The following is a 21,334-nucleotide window of genomic DNA, read 5'->3' as shown; positions in this document are numbered from 1 at the left end:
TGGTCTTGTCTCCGCCCCCTCCTGTAGTTTTCTTCAGGCAACCTATAGTGGGTGGAGTCTTGTGGACCCCTCCCACAGCTCTGCTCTCTGCACAAGCTATGAACAGCACAGTGATGATGTCCCTGCTACTTTGGTACCATTGTTGGTAATTGTGACCCCTCTGTATTGTGTGATGAGAACTGATGATTTACAAGTCAGAATTCCTGATTAATAAAGAAAACAGAAATCGTTATATCGGGATTGAAGATTTTTTTTATTCAAAGATAATTCCTGTGTGTGGGGTGACGTTCCGCTGATCACAATGATTGATTCTGATCTCATCTCTTCACGAATGTCTTCAATGGCTTCTTATGCCAACAATTCAAATGCTGTGATTAGAAAGACAATAACGAGTATGAATAAAAATAATAATAATGGTGTGTGAGTGCAGGGACATTAGAGTGTAAGCTCCTCTGCTACAGAGACTGATATGACTGGCTCAGTGTTCTCTGTACAGCGCTGCAGTATTTGTCACAGCTATATAAATGTATAATATTAATAGTGTGTGACTGTGGGGGGCATTAGAACAATGATGTCATATATTAAAGCCTATTAACCACTTAAGGACCCCTTCACACCAATATACGTCAGCAGAATGGCACGGCTGGGCACATCCACGTACCTGTACGTGGCCCTTTAAGCCCAGCCGTGGGGTCGCCGGCACGTGCACGCGGCCTGGTCCGAAGCTCCGTGACCACGGCCGCGGGACCCGTGGACCCGATCGCCACTGGGGTCCCGCGATCGGTCCCCGGAGCTGAAGAACGGGGAGAGCTGTGTGTAAACACAGCTTCCCCGTTCTTCACTGTGGCGCCGTCATTGATCGTGTGTTCCCTTATATAGGGAAACACAATCATTGACGTCACACCTACAGCCACACCCCCCTGCAGTTAGAAACACAGATGAGGTCACACTTAACCCCTTCACCCCTTAACCCCTTGTGGTTAACTCCCAAACTGCAATTGTCATTTTCACAGTAAACAATGCATTTTTAAAGCGGAGGTTCACCCTAAAAAAACATCTATTCACCATTACATCCAGCATACTTCGGATATGTAAAGTATGCTGGATTTTTTTTATTTTTTCGGGGCACATACCGTTTAAAAGTACTGTTTCACTCAGTTCGGGCTCTCTCTGGTATGGCGCGCCACGCTTTCCGAAAATATCCGAGCTGGACTCGGCTCTGTACGGCTCCTGCGCCTGCCGTGTAGAGCTGACTGCGCAGGTGCCGTACAGAGCCGAGTCCAGCTCGGATATTTTCGGAAAGCGTGACGCGTCATAACAGCACATCAATCATCTACACCGATGCAGAGAGAACCCGGAAGTCGGATGAAAAATAACTTTTAAACGGTATGTGCCCCGAAAAAAAAAAAAAAAGTCCAGCATACTTTACATATCCGAAGTATGCTGGATGTAATTGTATATAATTCTTTTAGGGTGAACCCCCACTTTAAGCCATTTTTTGCTGTGAAAATGACAATGGTCCCAAAAATGTGTCAAAATTGTCCGAAGTGTCCACCATAATGTCGCAGTCACGAAAAAAATCACTGATCACCGCCATTAGTAGTAAAAAAATAATAATAATCAAAATGCAATAAAACTATCCCCTATATTGTAAACGCTATAGATTTTGCGCAAACCAATCGATAAACGCTTATTGCGTTTTTTTTTATAGCAAAAATAGGTAGAAGAATACGTATCGGTCTAAACTGAGGAAAAAAAACATTTTATATATTTTTGGGGGATATTTATTATAGCAAAAAGTAAAAAATATGGCATTTTGTTTCAAATTGTCGCTCTATTTTTGTTCATAGCGCAAAAAATAAAAACCGCAGAGGTGATCAAATACCACCAAAAGAAAGCTCTAATTGTGGGAATAAAAGGACGCCAATTTTGTTTGGGAGCCACGTCGCACGACCGCGCAATTGTCAGTTAAAGCGACGCAGTGCCGAATCGCAAAAACTGGCCAGGTCCCTTAGCTGCCTAAAGGTCCGGGTCTTAAGGGGTTAATCTTCAAGTCAGGGTTGTGTGGATTTCAGACATGAAATATGGAAAGGCTGCATGTAGACAAAGTTTGATATTATGAATGTGTCGGGTCAATGTTTTACACATTAGCCATTACATAGCTCTAACAATACACAAAAATACAATATTTATCCCCAAAGATTGCAAAGACTCTATATTTGGGTGGAGTGGAGTCTGGTTTTAATGGATCGACACACTTCATCCCGCACTGATTGCAGCACTTGTTTTTTTCCTAGGAAGCTCTACATTATTCTGATGGGTAGAGTTTGGTCCACACTAGGGATGAGCTCAACACACCTGGATCAGTTTGGAAAGTTTTAACTGAACATATAAAAAGTTCTGACGCTGAATCCGATACCCAATAAAGAGCCCAATTTGTCAAATCAATTCTCATAATTTTTAAGGTTAACAGCCAACAAGGGGTTGGCAAAAAATTGCATGGGGGACGGGCTATTGCCCTAAGGAACATGTACCAGTGCAAAAAAAATTATCTAATAATAATATATATACAGTACAGACCAAAAGTTTGGACACACCTTCTCATTCAAAGAGTTTTCTTTATTTTCATGACTATGAAAATTGTAGATTCACACTGAAGGCATGAAAACTATGAAGTAACACATGTGGAATTATACATAACAAAAAAGTGTGACACAACTGAAAATATATTTCATATTCTAGGTTCTTCCACCTTTTGCAGCAGACACATCTCTAGAACTGGTAAGAGGAGACTGTGTGAATCAGGCCTTCATGGTAGAATATCTGCTAGGAAACCACTGCTAAAGAAAGGCAACAAGCAGAAGAGACTTGTTTGGGCTAAAGAACACAAGGGGCCAGATTCATGTACAATGGTGCAGATTTGCACCGGCGTGGTGCATCATTTTTAGACTACACCGGTCCAGCGCGGAGAGGCAGTTAGGTGATTCAAGAAACTTTTTTTGTCTACGATGCCCCAGCGGGGCGGATTTTAGACGGTGTAAGGCGGGGTAAGGCCAACTGGGAGTCACCCTATGCTAATGAAGTGCCGACCGTGGCGCAGGGGTCACGCCGGGGCGCATCTTAGACCGCACATGCTCAGTGACATCCAGGGGTAAATGCCCCAATCTGCACATGCTCAGAACTGCGCCCGGGCGTGATCCCTGAGCTCCGCCGACCCACTACCAAAGCCCAGTCCATGAATCAGCCCAGACTTCCGCCCTGCAGGTGCAAATGTACTGAAGCTTTTTTTTTTCTAAGCTAGGTGGTTTGCATTGTGGTGGGGCAGTTATGGCTGGTGAGGAATCCTCAGGTGGGCGGATGACCAATTTCAGCCCAGAGGAGAGGGCTGTAATTATTGAGGGCCTCTCCCAACATGGGGACCGCCTCTATGTGTTGTCCAGCAAGTGTTGTTGCTCAGTTCGTTTGTAACGCTGCTGCTTTAGCTGCTCTCCAGCTGACCTCTGCAAGTTTGGTGCAAAGTTACCCCTGCTTTTATGAGGTGTAACTTTGCACCGGAAATTTCAGCTCCGCTCACCGGGAGTAGCCTGCGCCGGTCAAGCTTAAGTTGATGAATCGGCCCAAAAACCTCATTTGCATATTTAAAACACAAAAACCATGTCCGCGCCAGATCCGACCAGCGTAAATCTGCGCCAACGCCGCGCCGGCGTGGAAAGGTTACACCGAGGCGATGAAGTCTATTCAAATCTGCACTTACGCCGTGCATCTACCAAAAAAACGGTGTAAGTGCTTCATGAATCTGGCCCAAGGAATGGACATTAGACCAGTGGAAATCTGTGCTTTGGTCTGATGAGTCCAAACTTGAGATCTTTGGTTCCAACCCCCGTGTCTTTGTGCGACGCAGAAAAGGTGAACGGATGGACTCTACATGCCTGGTTCCCACCGTGAAGCATGGAGGAGGAGGTGTGATGGTGCGGGGGTGCTTTGCTGGTGACACTGTTGGGGATTTATTCAAAATTGAAGGCATACTGAACCAGCATGGCTACCACAGCATCTTGCAGCGGCATGCTATTCCATCCGGTTTGCGTTTAGTTGGACCATCATTTATTTTTCAACAGGACAATGACCCCAAACACACCTCCGGGCTGTGTAAGGGCTATTTGACCAAGAAGGAGAGTGATGGGGTGCTGCGCCAGGTGACTACCTCTTGAAGCTCATCAAGAGAATGCCAAGAGTGTGCCAAGCAGTAATCAAAGCAAAAGGTGGCCACTTTGAAGAACCTAGAATATGAAATATATTTTCAGTTGTTTCACACTTTTTTGTTATGTATAATTCCACATGTGTTACTTCATAGTTTTGATGCCTTCAGTGTGAATCTACAATTTCCATAGTCATGAAAATAAAGAAAACTCTTTGAATGAGAAGGTGTGTCCAAACTTTTGGTCTGTACTGTATATATATATATTTACATGCACAAAATAAAAATTAGGGTGACGTTAAATCCTTTTAAAATTATGTAAATATAAATTGTAAAATAATAATGTGTACTTTCAAATATATTATACACAATTACCGTATATACTCGAGTATAAGCCGACCCGAGTATAAGCTGAGGCCCTCATTTTATCACAAAAATCTGGGAAAACTTATTGACTCGAGTATAAGCCTACGGTAAGAATGCAGCAGCTACTGTAAGGCCCCGTACACACGACCGAACATGTCCGCTGAAAATGGTCCGCGGACCAGTTTCAGCGGACATGTTCGGTCGTGTGTACGGCCGACCGGACAATTGTCCGGCGGATCAGACAGGTTTCCAGCGGACAAATGTTTCTTAGCATGCTAAGAAACATGTCCGCTGGAAGCCTGTCCGTCGGACATGTTCGGTCGTCTGTACAGACTCACCGGACATGTCTGCTCGGCCGAAAGCTCTCGCATGCGTCGAAGTGATTCGACGCATGCGTGGAAGCATTGACCTTCCAGGGCCGCGCACGTCGCCGCGTAATCGGCGCGGCGACGGCGCGGCCACGTCACCGCCTATCGTGTCTGCGCGGATTTTTGTTTGATGGTGTGTACAACCATCAGACAGATATCCGGCAGCAGACTGTCCGATGAAAACGGTCCGGCGGACCGTTTTCATCGGACAGTCCGTCCGTGTGTACGAGGCCTAAGAGGAAAAGAGGGTCAACAATGCACATTTGCAGGTTCAGTGTGCCCATTTGCATGCCTCACTGTGCCCATTTTCAACCTTACTGTGCCCATTCTCACTGTGCCCATTGCAGCCTTACTGTGCCCATTCTGACTGTGCCCATTCCAGCCTTACTGTGCCCATTCTCACTGTGCTCGTTCCTTCCGTGATAGAAGGTCACATGCCAATGAAGCAATACATCAGGAAGCGCCGGGTGAAGTCACTTCCGGATGCGGCAGAGACCAGAAGTTCAAATTTACCAGCGTCTTTTTCACGTGTGACCCTGCGAGACGATATATATATATATATATATATATATATATATATATATATATATATATATATATATATATATATATATATATATATATATATCTATATATATATATCTATATATAAAATGTTGAAAAATGAATATTAAAAGTACAATATTCCTTTAAAAACCTGCTTAGGGGTGCCATAAACATGCCTATGAAAGTGTGCATCTCTCCCATAAAATTACATTTCTCTGCAAGCTTCCTTAATTTTGCAAACTGTCCAATGGTCCCCCCCCCCCCCAAAAAGATTAGGGACAAGTATGTATTTTGGGGGGTCACCATGGCATTATTTCCAAAATAAAGGAATCTTGCAAGGCAATGTTAATTCATGTCTTTTTTCTATAAATAAAAATAAATTATAAAATGCGAAAGGACCACCAAAAAATCAATACCAGACTCCGAATACTGTGTGGATTTTAAAGGGGAAGCTCACACACATAAAAAATAAATTTGTGATGTCCCATAAAATCCATACCAGACCCTTATGCCGCGTACACACGACCGTTTTTCATGTGATGGAAAAAAAACAAAGTTTTTCTCGACGGGATTCCTCTCGAGCCTGACTTGCATACACACGATCGTGATAAAAAATGCTCGAGCAAAGCGCGGTGACGTACAACACGTACGACGGCACTATAAAGGGGAAGTTCCATTCGATTGGTGCCACCCATTAGGCTGATTATGCTAATTTTCCGTCTCATAACTTGCTTCTGAGCATGTGCGTTTTTTTCCCCTTTTTTCCCAGTGTTTGGAAATCCGCCGGACTGATTAGATGTTAAATTTTTAAAGCAGCAGCAAACCTGCTGACGTTACATGGTTGCTAATGTGACAGAACACCTCTGATTTTCACATTTAACATGTAAACAGTCAGTTGGGTTTACAAACACTGGGCTGGATTCAGATACCTGAGCGTATCTGTCCGGCCCGCGTAACGTATCTCCGATACGTTACGCCGATCTAACTTTGGGCGCGAGTTCTTTATTCAGAAAGAACTTGCGCCCTTAGTTACGGCGGCGTAACGTATGTGTTGCGGCGTAAGGCCGCGTAATTCAAATGGGGATGTAGGGGGCGTGTTTTATTTAAATTTGTGTTGACCCCGCGTTATTTACGTTTTTTTTGAACGGCGCATGCGCCGTCCGTAAATATCCCAGTGTGCATTGCTCTAAATGACGTCGCAAGGACGTCATTGGTTTCGTTGTGAACGTAAATTACGTCCAGCCGTATTCGACTTACGCAAACAAAGTAAAATTTCAAAACTCGGCGCGGGAACGACGGCCATACTTAACATTAGCTACGCCTCATATAGCAGGGGTAACTATACGCCGGAATAAGCCGAACGCAAACGACGTAAAAAAAAAACGATGGGCGGTCCTAATTTGCATATTCCTCGCATAAAAATACGGAAGCGCCACCTAGCGGCCAGCCTGGAATTGCAGCCTAAGATCCGACGGTGTAAGTCACTTACACCTGTCGGATCTTAGGGATATCTATGCGTAACTGATTCTCTGAATCAGTCGCATAGATACGACCGGCCGAACTCAGAGATACGACGGCGTATCAGGAGATACACCGTCGTATCTCTTTCTGAATCCGGCCCACTGTATTTAAGCATATAAGCTCAATTTTGTGTTAAAAATAACTGTGAAATCTAAAACTCCGGTGGGTGTAACAAGATGTCCGCTTGCCCCTTCTCACTCTATCATTACTGTGCAGGGGTGTAACAAGATGGCGGCGATGGAACGTCACTTCTGGAGCAATCTGTGATGGGGAGCCGAATGTGACAAGACACCGGCATCCTTACTGAGGGAAACAGGAAGTGAAGCCTTGCAGCTTCACAACCTGTTTCCTACTGCGCATGCATGAGTCGCGTTGCTCTTTCTGAATGGTCCCTGCTGTCTTCTGGAACCTTTGTGTCTCCCAGAAGGCAGCGAGGGGGGAAGGAGGAGGACCGGACAATGCATAGATCAACGCACAAAATTGCAGCGATCTTTCCCTGGAAGTGGGAGCGTATACCTGGTTTTGACAGGCATCGGCTCTCCCCTCCCTCCGAAAGGTGCCAAATGTGGCCCTGGAGGGTGGGGGGAGAATCAGATTTATAGAAGTTTAATTTTTGATGGAATTCCAATTTAATAGGGTATGCAAACTATGAGTAGGACAACCCAACACAAATACAGCATTGAGGGACTTTTTCCCCATTCAGTGTTGGTGGAGAGAGGGTGGGAAGAGATCCAATAGAGAACAGTGAGTGTTATATGTCCATGTACTGGAAAGTCATGAGAACATGTCCAGTATCAGTGGCCCGGATTCAGAGAGCCATTGCGTCTGCGTAACCATAGTTACGCAGCGCAATTGCTTACTTGCGCCGGCGTAACGAGTTCTCCTGATTCAGAGAGCTCGTTACGCCGACTTCGGCCTAAGATATGCGTGGCATAAGGCTCTTATGCCCTCATATCTTAGGCTGCATTCTTACGTTGGCCGCTAGGTGGCGTTTCCGTTGTGGTCAGCGTATAGTATGCAAATTGCATACTAACGCCGATTCACAACGTTACGCGAGCCTTGCGTACGCAGTTTACGTCGTTTGCGTACGGCGGTTTTAGCGTAAGGCTGCCCCTGCTATTAGCAGGGGCAGCCAATGCTACGTATACCCGTCGTTCCCGCGTCGCGAAATTTGAAATTTACGTAGTTTGCGTAAGTGAATCGTGAATGGCGCTGGACGCCATTCACGTTCACTTTGAAGCAAATGACGTCCTTGCGACGTCATTTGCCGCAATGCACGTCGGGAAAGTTTCCCGACGGAGCATGCGCTCTACGCTCGGCGCGGGAGCGCGCCTAATTTAAATGATTTCCGCCCCCTACGGGATCATTTACATTAGGCTCCCTTACGCAAGGCATTTTTGAAGAGCGCCCACGCAAATTACGTGGCTACTGCTTCATGAATGAAGCGTAGCGCAAATAATTTGCGTAGGCGCAGGGGAAAAAGGGTACACTGCGCCTCCGTAATGAGCGCGCAGCTGTACCTGAATCTACCCCAATGAACCCAAACAAGTGAATGGCAACATTGGCTCTCTGGTGTTACAGACTTTTCAGAAAACGTTTTTCTATATAGTGTAAAGGTTCTCCGTTATCACTGGGTTGTCTAAGCTTGGTTTACCTGTAATGGATGGGTCAACACACTTCCTCCCACATTGATCACAGCACCACTGTTCTCCAGGACAGTCCTGATTTTCAAGGCAGTCACCTAAATTTAAACTGTTCGGACAAAATTGAAAAAAATAGAGTGGACATTCATCTGCAAAAAGAAGACAGAGAGGGAGAGTTAATGATGCTCCACTCCAGGTATGACAAACGCATGTACAAGAATGGGCGGTCACACATTCACCCATGGGCAGCACTTTGATGGTAAAAGAACATTTTACTTTTATTTACTCAAATTCACTGTTCACCATTTTTTTTAGCTTGGATTTACTGCCCGTGCCTACCATTGCAATACTTCCTGCCCACCCAACCACCCGTCCTTTACAATTCACACAATAGATGATTTTTATGCTTCACAGAGTCAGGGATAATGAAGAGTACATTACAGTTACAATGGCTCTGACATGTACAGGCGCGTTGTTTTTACTTTAACGTGAATCACTTTATTAGTATTTAAAGCGGGGGGGGGGGGGGGCCTTTTTTCTGCCAAGGGCCATTTGGATTTTTGTAACATCATTTGGGGGCCGTACAAAATCATCGACTTAAAAATGTATGCACTTTCACAGTGGGGGTGCCACTTTGGGAACACATGAACAGAGGGCAGCAACAATGCAAGTCAGATGGCAAGCATGGCTCATTTAAAATAACTCAAAATCATATTTTATCTGCTGTTTTTTTTTTTATAATACACAGTAGTGGTCATTAACCTTGCTTCAGCCAGCTCCCCCCCCATCCAGCCATTTATTTATCTGCTCTAAGTTCAACTTCCGCGTACTTTACAAGTAGTCCGTCTGCTCTGTAGCACAGTGCTAGCTTCAGCTAGAGCCAGGCAGGCTCCTCGAGACGGGTCCTCAGCTCCTCTAGCTCGGGTACAGCCTACACTGTTAGTCACAGCTCCCTGTGCACAGCGCTCCTCTCCAGCTCCTCTCCAGCTCCCACCTCGCCTCCGGCCGTGAGTGGAGTGACGTCACGCCGCTGGCAGGGAGGGACTACGAGACTCCTCCGTAGGGGGAGACATTAACCTCCACAGTGAAGGGAGGGGAGATGACAGTCCGCCCTCAGCACATGCATGTTCAGTGCCGCTGCTCGCTCGCTATGTAATGACACAGCCAAGTGACACACTGGCGGGTGGCCATGGCAGAACTTGCGGCTGCGCCCCCCCTCCTATATTAAATGGTAGCGCCCAGGGCACTCGTCCCGCCCGCCCCTGCCTTGTCCTGGCCCTGCCGCAGACACACACTCAGCGGCATGGGCGGGGGGGGGCTGGATGGAATGATTTTGCGGGCCGCAAGCGGCCCGCGGGCCGCAGATTCCCCACCCCTGATTTAAAGCAATGAGAAAAGCAATAATATCTAGAGAGATCACAGCACTCGAGAAGCTGTTTCCTATCAGACTCTTTCTCTCCCTTTAAAACTTCAGATGGACCCATAGGTAGAGAGCAGAATGAGGAGGGAAGTCACTGTTTTGGCTCATTCAGCTATTTGCTTAAATTTCATCCACCTGGAGAGGATGAGCATGGCTGTGTAGCAAGTGTATGCTGCACACCTTGATTATAAATACCTTAGTGAGTGGGAGTGATCAGGGTCTGTCAGCCAATCCTATGATTTTCGAAGTGGAGCCAGGTAAGGTGAAAGAAATGGAAAAGAGTACCGCTCCAAGCCCTGCGACCTATGCTGTGCTCCCGCCCTGTAGTACCGACAGGTGCAGACTCTGCGCTGACTGATCCGTGGAAAAAAGAAATGTTCCTGGACTGCCACACTCTGATAGGCGATTTATTGAAACAAAATGAACAAAGGATAAAATCCAAAGCTGTATAACATCCAAAAATTCATGCAACACTGCAATCAATGGTAGAAAGTGGACATAGGGGACAAACAAGCTAACATGTATAGATGCTTAGTCATAGGTGAAAGAAAGTGATGAATACAGGGAACCCACTATGAATAGGTGTATACTAACACCTGTGCCTCATAACATCCGGGCGGGGAAGCCCGGCCTCTGATGGCACCTCAGCCAGTGCGGCGTCCGACACCACCGCATAAATGACATTGTCCCACAGTGGTAGCGCCTGGTATTGCAGCCCAACAAATGTGGATGGCCTCCGTGCTACTCAGCAAAGAGAGCACAGAGGCCCCCCTTGCCAGGGAGTCTCGATTCGCGCCACCTAACCAGCAGTACCGGACCTACATGCCTCTAGCAATGAAATATATATATATATATATATATGTAGCACTACCCCTGAAGGAGCTGCTGGTTTGTTTTGGGTGGCATGTTACCTCTACTTTTGTGAGCATAAACTTTATTTTCCACAAACCCTCCTAAAATAAAATAAAATAATAAATAAAATAATAAACTCTATTGGCTCAAGTCGTTTGGAAGTCACCATGAAGTAGTACAGGAAACTTCTAAAGTTGGAGCGACTTCAGTAGTGCTAATTAAGACAGCTCCTATTGAATAAAATGGGCTTTCAGATCTCACGCGACTTGGAGTCTCACAAGTCGAATCCCAAGTCGTGGCTCGTGGCAGTGTGAACCGGGCCTTGATGTGGTACCTTTATTAAATGTAACCATATTGCTATACTTGGAGGCACCTCTCTTATCTTTTATACTCAGTCGTGACGTGACGTGACGTGACGCTACTCGTATTGCAAGACCTCACTCGTTTACCAAGTTAAAATTTATAAAAAAAAATGTGCTCATCTTGTAAAACACTCGCAGACCAAGTTACTCGCAATCCAAAGATTTACTATATATAGATCAGACAAATTTTATTTTATTTTTTTAAAGTGTAAAGGTTCTCTATCTAAACTTTTGTACCTGATATAAGAGGGTCACCACACTTTTTCCAGCATTGTTTGCAACACTTCTTTTCCCCTTCACAGTCCTGATCCGTCTCACATTCATTTAAAGATGGGCCTCCCAATGTGCATAAATTAGTCAAGCCTGGGCAGTATCCAGGTTTGTCTGTGGAAGGAAGACAGAGAAGGACAGTCAGTAACTTTCTTCACCAGGCATGTCAAACTCATACACAAGAATGGGCTTTATAGGCGGTCACACCTTCATCCATGGCCAACACTTTGATGGATATAAATAGCCAGATTCACGTACGCCGGCGTAACTTTGTGCGGGCGTAACGTATGTCATTTACGTTGCACCGCCGCAAGTAAGAGAGGCAAGTGCAGTATTCACAAAGCACTTGCTCCGTAAGTTGCGGTGGCGTAGCGTAAATGTGCCGGCGTAAGCGCGCCTAATTCAAATTGTGAAGAGGTGGGCGTGTTTTATGTAAATAAAGCATGACCCCACATAAATGACGTTTTGAACGAACGGCGCATGCGCCGTCCGTGGACGTATCCCAGTGCGCATGCTCCAAATTACGCCGCAAAGACTCATTGGTTTCGACGTGAACGTAACCTACGCCCAGCCCTATTCTGAATCGACTTACGCAAACGACGTGAAATTTGATGGCGGTTCCGACGTCCATACTTAGCATTGGCTGTGCCATCTTTTTGGTGGATTATCTTTACGCCTGAAAACGCCTTACGTAAACGGCGTATCTTTACTGCGACGGGCAAGCAGACGTTCGTGAATAGGCGTATCTCGCTGATTTATGCATTCTAGGCGTAAATCAGCGTACACGCCCCTAGCGGCCGGCATAAATAGACAGCTAAGATACGACGGCGCCAGCGGTCGTATCTTAGCTACATTTAAGTGTATCTCAATTCGAGAATACACTTAAATATACGACGGCGCAGATTCGGAGTTACGACGGCGTATCTACTGATACGCCGTCGTATCTCTACGTGATTCTGGCTAACAGTGTACATGGTAAAAAAATACATTTTAAACCCTTTCCCTACCAGGGCTGTTTTTTGCAGCCCACCCAAACGGTACCTCACATTGATCTGACACCAACAAATAACTATACGGCACCTATGGTAAAAGACCTTTGATTCCCGTAAGTGGCGAACCTTTTATTCCCACTGCCTAAAATAGAGACAAACAGCCTCTCTTTCAATATAATTAGTTGGAGGGAGTAAAAGATGGTTCCACCCCCCCCCCCCCTTTTTCTTCCCAACTCCTCTACCTCGTTTCTTTCATACCTTTCTCCCTTTAGTGCCTTGAAAAACTATTCATACCCCTTGAAATTTTCTACATTTTCTCATGTTACAACCAAAAACATAAGTGTATTTTTGGGGATTTTATGTGATAGACCAACACAAAGTGGAACATAATTGTGAAGTGGAAGGAAAATTATAAATGGTTTTCATTTTTTTTTTACAAATAATATGAAAAGTGTGACGTACATTTGTATGGCGCCCCCCTGAGTCAATACTTTGCAATACTTTCACTGCAATTACAGCTGCAAGTCTTTTTGGGGATGTCTCTACCAGCTTTGCTCATCTAGAGAGGGACATTTCTGCCCATTCTTCTTCTTTGTAAAATATCTCAAGCTCTGTCAGATTGGATGGAGAGCGTCTGTGATCAGCAATTTTCAAGTTTTGCCACAGATTCTCAATGGGATTTAGGTCTGGACTTTGACTGGGCCATTCTAATGCCCCGTACACACCATCACTTTATGTGATGAAAAAAAACGACATTTTCTGTGAAGTAAAAAACGACGTTTTTGAAACTTCAATTTTCAAAGACGAAGTTGCCTACACACCATCGTTTTTCTCACAATGTTCTAGCAAAGCAAGGTTACGTTCCACCACGTTTTTCCATTGAAGCTTGCTTCATAAGTAGCTTCTAGGCATGCGCGGGTGAAAAAACGTAGTTTTAAACAACGTTTTTGCTACACACGGTCAATTTCTGTGAAGTAAAAGTTGACGTTTTGAAAAACGACACATAAAATTGAAGCATGCTTCAATTTTTTTTGGTCGTTTTTTAGAAGACATAAAACAACGTTTTCCCCCACACACGGTCAATTAAAGTGACGTTTTTAAAAACGTCATTTTTTTTCATCACATAAAGTGATGGTGTGTACGGGGCATAACACATGAATATGCTTTGATGTAAACCATTCCATTGTAGCTCTGGCTTTAAGGTTGTTATCCTGCTGGAAGGTGAACCTCCCCCCAGTCTCAAGTCTTTTGCAGACTCTAATGCCGCATACACACCATCACTTTATGTGATGAAAAAAAAACGACATTTTCTGTGAAGTAAAAAACGACGTTTTTGAAACTTACATTTTCAAAGACGAAGTTGCCTACACACCATCGTTTTTCTCACAATGTTCTAGCAAAGTGAGGTTACGTTCACCACGTTTTTCCATTGAAGCTCGCTTCATAACTAGCTTCTGGGCATGCGCGGGTGTAAAAATGTTGTTTTAAACTACGTTTTTTGCTACACACGGTCAATTTCTGTGAAGTAAAAAACGATATTTTGAAAAACGACACTTAAAATTGAAGCATGCTTCAATTTTTTTTTTGTCGTTTTTCAGAAGACATAAAACGACGTTTTCCCCCACACACGGTCATTTAAAGTGACGTTTTTAAAAACGTATTTTTTTTTCATCACATAAAGTGATGGTGTGTACGCGGCATAACAGGTTTTCTTCTAAGATTGCCCTGTATTTGGCTCCATCCATCTTCCCATCAACTCTGACCAGCTCCCCTGTCCCTGCTGAAGAAAAGAATTCCCACAACATGATGCTGCCACCACCATGTTTCACGGTGGGGATGGTGTGTTCAGGGTGATGTGCAGTGTTAGTTTTCCGCCACACATAGCGTTTTGCTTTTAGGACAATAATGCCTTGTTTCCACTGAACGGAATGGTTCGGGTCAGTAAATTTGGAGTGGTTAGAATGGACCGGTCTATTCTCGTGAGCGTTTCCACTGCAAATCGGACCGTCAGGGACCATTCAGGGTTTAGAAAAAATGCCTAGCGAGTCCACCAATCAGTGGAATGTATTATATGTCTGCCCGAATGGAACCGTTTCATTTTCTATGGCACCACATCTGAAACAGGACCCAGAATGGTCCGGTACGGTTTAATGGCACACTTTCATAATGGAAACACCCAAAATAGCGTACCGAACCGATCCGCTCAGTGGAAACGAGGCATTAGTAACATTTTGGTCTCATTTGACCAGAGCACCTTCTTCCACATGTTTGCTGTGTCCCCTCCCCCACATGGCTTCTTGCAAACTGCAAACAGGACTTCTTATGGTTTTCTTTCAGCAATGTCTTTCTTCTTGCCGCTCTTCCATAAAGGTCAGATTTGTGGAGAACATGACTAATAGTTGTCCTGTGGACAGATTCTCCCACCTGAGCTGTGGATCTCTGCAGCTCCTCCAGAGTTACCATGGGCCTCTTGGCTGCTTCTCCTTGCCCGGCCTGTCAGTTTAGGTGGACGGTCATGTCTTGGTAGGTTTGCAGTTGTGCCATACTCTTTCCATTTTCGGATGATGGATCGAACAGAGGTCCGTGAGATGTTCAAAGCTTGGGATATCTTTTTTTAACCTAACCCTGCTTTAAACTTCTCCACATCGTTATCCCTGACTTGTCTGGTGTGTTCCTTGGCCTTCATGATGCTGTATGTTCACTAAGGTTCTCTAACAAACCTCTGAGGGCTTCACAGAACAACCATATTTATACTGAGATTACATTTTACACAGATGGACTCTATTTACTAATTAGGTGACTTCTGAATGCAATTGGTTCCACTAGATTTTAGTATTAGTACATTAGTACATTACACAGCACCCTGCACCTCTGGGCTCCTTTACATTAAACAGCACCCTGCACCTCTGGACCCCTTTACATTACAGAGCACCCTGCACCTCTGCTCCCCTTTACATAACACAGCACCGCACCTCTGGACCCCATTACATTACCCAGCACCCTGCACCTCTGGACCCCTTTACATTACACAGCCCCCCACAGTTTGTTACACAGACACCCCCCCCTAACAGTTCTGGACCCCCTACATGTTACACAGACCTCCCTACAATACAGACCCCCTGCCTACAGTACATACCCCCCCTACATTACAGACCCCAAGGTTTTTCTTGGAAAATCCGATATTGGCCCGTATTCTTGAAGCTCTTACGCCAACGTATCTTCTGATACGCCGCGTAAGTGCATGGATGCGCCGTCGCATCTCTGCGCCTAATTCTTAAAAGAAGATACGTCTGAATTTTGGCCTCATCCGACCGACGTAAGTCTGCTACGCTGTCGTATCTTGGGCGCATATTTACGCTGGCCGCAAGGGGCGCTTTCATTGATTTCCACGTCGAATATGTAAATGAGCAAGATACGCCGATTCACGAACGTACTTACGCCTGTCGCAGTAATCTATGCCGTTTACGTAAGGCGTACGTCCGGCGTAAAGTTACATCACATAAAGCAGGGGTAAGTCATGTTAGGGTATGGACGTCGGAACAGCCGTCGTATTGTACGTCGTTTACGTAAGTCGTATGTGAATGGGGCTGGGCGTAGGTTATGTTCACGTCGAAGGCATTGAGCCGTCGTATCTTAGGGAGTATATGCAACGGGATTCTGAGCATGCGCACGCATGCGCCGTTCGTTCGGCCATTCATTTGCATGGGGTCACGGTTCATTTACATGTATCACGCCTTCCTTCAACCTACTTTGAATTAGGTGGGCTTACGCCGGCCAATATACGTTACGCCGGCGCAAGTTTCGGAGCGAGTGCTTTGTGAATACTGTTCTTGCCTCTCTATGTTACGTCGACGTAGCGCATATGAGATGCGCTACGCCCGCACAAATATACGCCGCTCTACGTGAATCCGGGCCAATGTATATGGGGTATTAGAATACATTTATAAAGGGATGAAAGAATAATGATAAGAGGATTGATGAAGAAATTGTAGGTCATGGCATTCACTAACTTACCTGCGGTCACTGCTGGGAACACGACTGCCCCCATGAGAAGGGAGAGAGATATCACCATCACCTTCATGTCTGCTGGGAATATTCCGCTGATGATCAGCTCTGCAGATGGATTTTATACCCAGGCCTTAGAGATCATAGGGACAGGGCAGGAACTGAAACAAAATGGTATTATTTAACTTAGTTCCCAGTTTCGCAATAGGTAAATAACTCTTCAACTAAGTCAATGCTAATAAATATTTATTATATAATTGGTGTGGGAAAGTTGAGAAACAAGTCAAACAGATTTGCAAACTCAATGTGATGTTGAATTCTTGATTCACTCTGAAGATTCCTTTGTTTGGTTTGCATTTCATTAGCAAGGCATGCCTGTCTAAAAATGAAGCCAGTGGATTAAAGGTAAATCTGCTGGTTGTCAGCATTTATTTCACGGACCCAAGTTATAAAGGTTTACTGTTACAGGGCCAAGTTAATAAATTGCCCATGTCTTTTTCACACACAGTATTCTAAATCCTTTAGAATGACCTTGAATGACCTTTAGAATGAACACTGACCTTGTACCACCTGTGCCACTAACCCTGTATCCCCTGTGACACTGACCTTGTACCCCCTGTGACACTGACCTTGTACCCCTGTGACACTGACCTTGTACCCCCTGTGACACTGACCTTGTACCCCCCTGTGACACTGACCTTGTACCCCCTGTGACACTGACCTTGTACCCCCTGTGACACTGACCTTGTACCCCCTGTGACACTGACCTTGTACCCCTGTGTCACTGACCTTGAACCCCCTGTGACCCTGATCTTGTACCCCCTGTGACACTGACCTTGTACCCCTGTGTCACTGACCTTGTACCCCTGTGTCACTGACCTTGTACCCCCTGTGACAATGACCTTGTACCCCCTGTGACACTGACCTTGTACACTTGTGCCACTGACCTTGTACCCCTGTGTCACTGACCTTTAGAATGAACACTGACCTTGTACCACCTGTGCCACTAACCCTGTACCCCCTGTGACACTGACCTTGTACCCCCTGTGACACTGACCTTGTACCCCCTGTGACACTGACCTTGTACCCCCTGTGACACTGACCTTGTACCCCCCTGTGACACTGACATTGTACCCCCCTGTGACACTGACCTTGTACCCCCTGTGTCACTGACCTTGTACCCCTGTGTCACTGACCTTGTACACCTGTGCCTCTGACCTTGTACCCCTGTGTCACTGACCTTGTACCCCCTGTGACCCTGATCTTGTACCCCCTGTTACACTGACCTTGTACCTCCTGTGACACTGACTTTGTACCCCTGTGACACTGAACCTATACCTCCTGTGACAATGACCCTGTACCCCCTTGTTACACTGACCCTTTACCTCCTGTGACACTGACCCTGTACCTCCTTGTGACACTGACCCTGTACCCCCTGTGACACTGACCCCGTACACTCTTGAGGGGGGAGGGGTGAGCAGGAGTGTCAGGACGCCCACCAACACACAGTTCCTTTCTCTATCTGCAAAGTCGATAGAATCCTGACCCTCCTGCTCGCCCCCTCAAGAGGCTTTCTCCACACCAGGGACAAAGTGTCGCATTACTGTGTGTAGTTACAGACAGAAGAACAGGAAGTAAGGATTTCTCAGAAGAAATAAGGACATTTAAAAGCAAAATGGAAGGATGAGGTAAGTGAAAGAGGACTGCACTAAGGTAAAGGAAGCTATTTAGGGATATTTTTTTTTCCTTTACAACCCCTTTAAGTTCAATGGCAGGGAGGTTGCTAGGGCAGAGGACCTTGTCTATGGTCCCCATACCCCTATGGGTCCCATACCTTTCCTATGGGCCCCATGATCTGTAGTATGGCTAGAGATGAGCTTTATGTTCGAGTCGGACATGAGTTCCACTCGAACATTGGCTGTTTGGCCGTTTGCCGAACATCGAACAATTTGGGGTGTTCGCGGCAAATTCTAAAAGCCGCGGAACACCCTTTAAAAATCTATGGGATAAATTAAAAGTGCTAATTTTAAAGGTTAATATGCAAGTTATTGTCATAAAAAGTGTTTGGGGACCCGGGTCCTGCCCCAGGGGACATGTATCAATGCAAAAAAAAAGTTTTAAAAACTGACGTTTTTTTAGGGAGCAGTGAATTTAATAATGCTTAAAGTGAAACATAAAAGTGAAATATTCCTTTAAATTTTGTACCTGGGGGTTGTGTATAGTATGCCTGTGAAGTAGCACTTGTTTCCTGTGCTTAGAACTGTCCCTGCACACAATGACATTTCTAAAGGAAAAAAAGTAATTTAAAACTACTCGCGGCTATAATGAATTGTCGGGTCCCGGCAATACAGATAAAAGTAATTGAAAAAAAAAACAGCATGGGTTCCCCCCTTAGTCCTTTGGGTCTGGAATGAATATTAAGGGGAACCCTGAAACAAAAAAAAATAAAAAAAATGTTTTGGGGGTCCCCCCAAATTCCTTATCAAGCCCTTAAGATCTGGTATGGAACCCTGCGCCATTTAAAAAAATGGCATGGGGGTTCCCCCAAAAAATCCATACCAGACCCTTTAGGTCTGGTATGGATTTTAAGGGGAACCCTGCACCAACATAAAAAAAAATGGCGCAGGGTTCCCCCAAAAATCCATACCAGACCCTTATTCGAGTTATTCATTATTTTGGTAATTTGACAAATCTGAAAAATTTCAATTCGGTAAGTTCCATTCGTATAGATGCGGGATTCGTTAGTTTGAAAATTCTGATAAATTCGTATTTGTTACATTCACTAACAGGCAGCCAAATTTGAAAGGAAATTCCAATACCTATAATTTAATAGTTTATAACTATTATTCCAGTTTTCATTATTTTAATTATTATTAATAATAAATAAACAAACAATGTTAATGGTTAATAAACGTAATATTTTAATTATGATATAAATTATCCAAATGTTTTTTTTTCTTTCAGATTTTCGGATTTTCGCTTATTTTCGAATTTTCGGATTTTCAAATTTAGTTTTTTTGTTCTTTTGGAAAAAAAAAAAAAATCGGAGAAATTTGTTAAACCGTTTTTAGTTCATTCGGATGTTTTTGAATGAAAGAATATGCCGAATTTTGACGAAAAACTAATTCCGAAGGAAACAAATTGCACATGTCTACAGGTCAGCCATCTGTCAGGGAAAATGAATAGCGGTAGGGAAAGGTTCCGGATGAGTAGGGACAGGATAGGGGCACACTATCCTTCCTAGGAATCCTCCCCACTGGGCTCAGACTGACCTGGCTGCATTCCACCCTCAGAGACAGATGCTGTTGGTGCATCAGAAGTTGCTCCAGAATTGTGAGTGTTCCCATATGGGTGCCTTCCCTCTGGGCTGTTTGTATCTTTCAGCCATTTCTTCAATACAAGTTTTGTTAGTTGCAACCGGACTCAGTGGGCCAGATTCACGTATCTGGTCACATCTTTGTGCGGGTGTAGCGTATCCTATTTACGCTACGCCGCCGCAACTTAGACAGGCAAGTGCAGTATTCACAAAGCACTTGCTCCGTAAGTTGAGGCGGCGTAGCGTAAATTGGCCGGCGTAAGCCCGCGTAATTCAAATTTGGAAGAGGTGGGCGTGTTGCATTAAAATTAGCCGTGACCCCATGCAAATGAGGGGCCGAACGAACGGCGCATGCGCCGTCCATGGACGTATCCCAGTGCGCATGCGTCGGATAGATGAACGTAACTTACGCACAGCCCCATTCACGTACGACTTACGTAAACAACGTAAAAAGATACGCTTGTTCCGACGTCCATACTTTGCATTACCTGCGCCTCATAAAGCATGGGTAACTTTACCCCGAACGTAAGCCTAACGTAAACGGTGTAGCGGGCGCAAGTACGTTCATGAATCGGCGTATCTAGCTAATTTACATATTCAACGCGTAAATCTACGGAAGCGCCCCTTGCGGCCAGCGTAAATATGCACCCAAGATACGACGGCGTAGGAGACTTACGCCGCTCGTATCTTGGCCAAATTCATGCGTAACTGATTCTAAGAATCAGGCGCATAGATACGACGGCTCGCATTCGGAATTACGACGGCGTACGTGGAGATACGCCGTCGTAAGTCCTTTGAGAATCTGGCCCATAGAGGTTGAATTTAATTTGTCAGTTGGCCATGCCACCATGTTATCAAGACTCTTCTGTAATATGTCACTCACACAAAGTGGAATTAAATTCCTCTGTTGCTATTGATGAATATATTTTCAAGGTTTTTATGTCCGGAGTTCAGCCTTACTATCTTATACAATGGCCCAGATTCAAGAAGCACTTGCGCCCGCGCAACCATAGGTTACGCAGCGCAATTGCTTACTTGCTCCGGTGTAACGAGTGCTCCTGATTCAGGAACCTCGTTACACCGACTGCAGGCTAAAATCTGCGTGGCATAAGGCTCTTATGCCTCGCAGATTTTAGGCTGCATTCTTGCGGGGACCGCTAGGGGGCGCTCCCATTGTGTATCAGCGTGTAGTATGCAAATTGCATACTACCACTGATTCACAAGCTTGCGCGGGCCCCGCGCAAGCCAGGTACGGAGTTTCCGTACGGCTACTTTTAGCGCAAGGCTGCCCCTTCTAATAGTAGGGGCAGCCAATGCTAAACTATAGCCGGCCTTCCCGCGCCGTGAAATTTGAATTTCACGGCGTTTGCGTAAGTGAAACGTGAATGGCGCTGGACGCCATTCACGTTCACTTAGAAGCAAATGATGTCCTTGCGACGTTATTTGCCGCAATGCACGTCGGGAAAGTTTCCAGACGG

General features: G+C 45.2%; 1 protein-coding gene across 2 annotated transcripts; it reads right to left on the bottom strand.

Moving 5' to 3' along the window:
* Positions 1–234: 234 nt before the first annotated feature.
* LOC120935988 (perlwapin-like) lies at positions 235–17,172 on the bottom strand. 2 transcript variants are annotated; one of them, XM_040348048.1, is made up of 4 exons: positions 16,550–17,172; positions 11,511–11,657; positions 8,651–8,788; positions 235–368 (listed from the first exon to the last, which is right to left on the bottom strand). In XM_040348048.1, the coding sequence occupies exons 1-4, from the start codon at positions 16,614–16,616 to the stop codon at positions 349–351; spliced, it is 372 nt and encodes a 123-aa protein (XP_040203982.1). In that variant the 5' UTR covers positions 16,617–17,172; the 3' UTR covers positions 235–348. The 2 variants fall into 2 exon arrangements, with proteins under 2 accessions (XP_040203982.1, XP_040203983.1); XM_040348049.1 differs by having other exon boundaries at positions 235–353; positions 16,550–17,170.
* Between the last annotated feature and the right edge of the window lie 4,162 nt (positions 17,173–21,334).

The sequence above is a fragment of the Rana temporaria genome, chromosome 4 (assembly GCF_905171775.1).
Source record: "Rana temporaria chromosome 4, aRanTem1.1, whole genome shotgun sequence".
NCBI lineage: Eukaryota > Metazoa > Chordata > Amphibia > Anura > Ranidae > Rana > Rana temporaria.
The sequence above is the reverse complement of the archived record's forward strand: the minus strand, read 5'-3'. Positions and strand labels throughout refer to the sequence as shown.

Coding starts and splice junctions, on each gene's coding strand:
- LOC120935988 (XM_040348048.1), bottom strand. CDS start 16,616: ATGAAGGTGATGGTGATATCTCTCTCCCTTCTCATGGGGGCAGTCGTG. Junction 11,658..16,549: donor GTTCCCAGCAGTGACCGCAG/GTAAGTTAGTGA, acceptor TTCCTTCCACAG/ACAAACCTGGATACTGCCCA. Junction 369..8,650: donor TGTTGACCCATCCATTACAG/GTAAACCAAGCT, acceptor TTCTAATCACAG/CATTTGAATTGTTGGCATAA.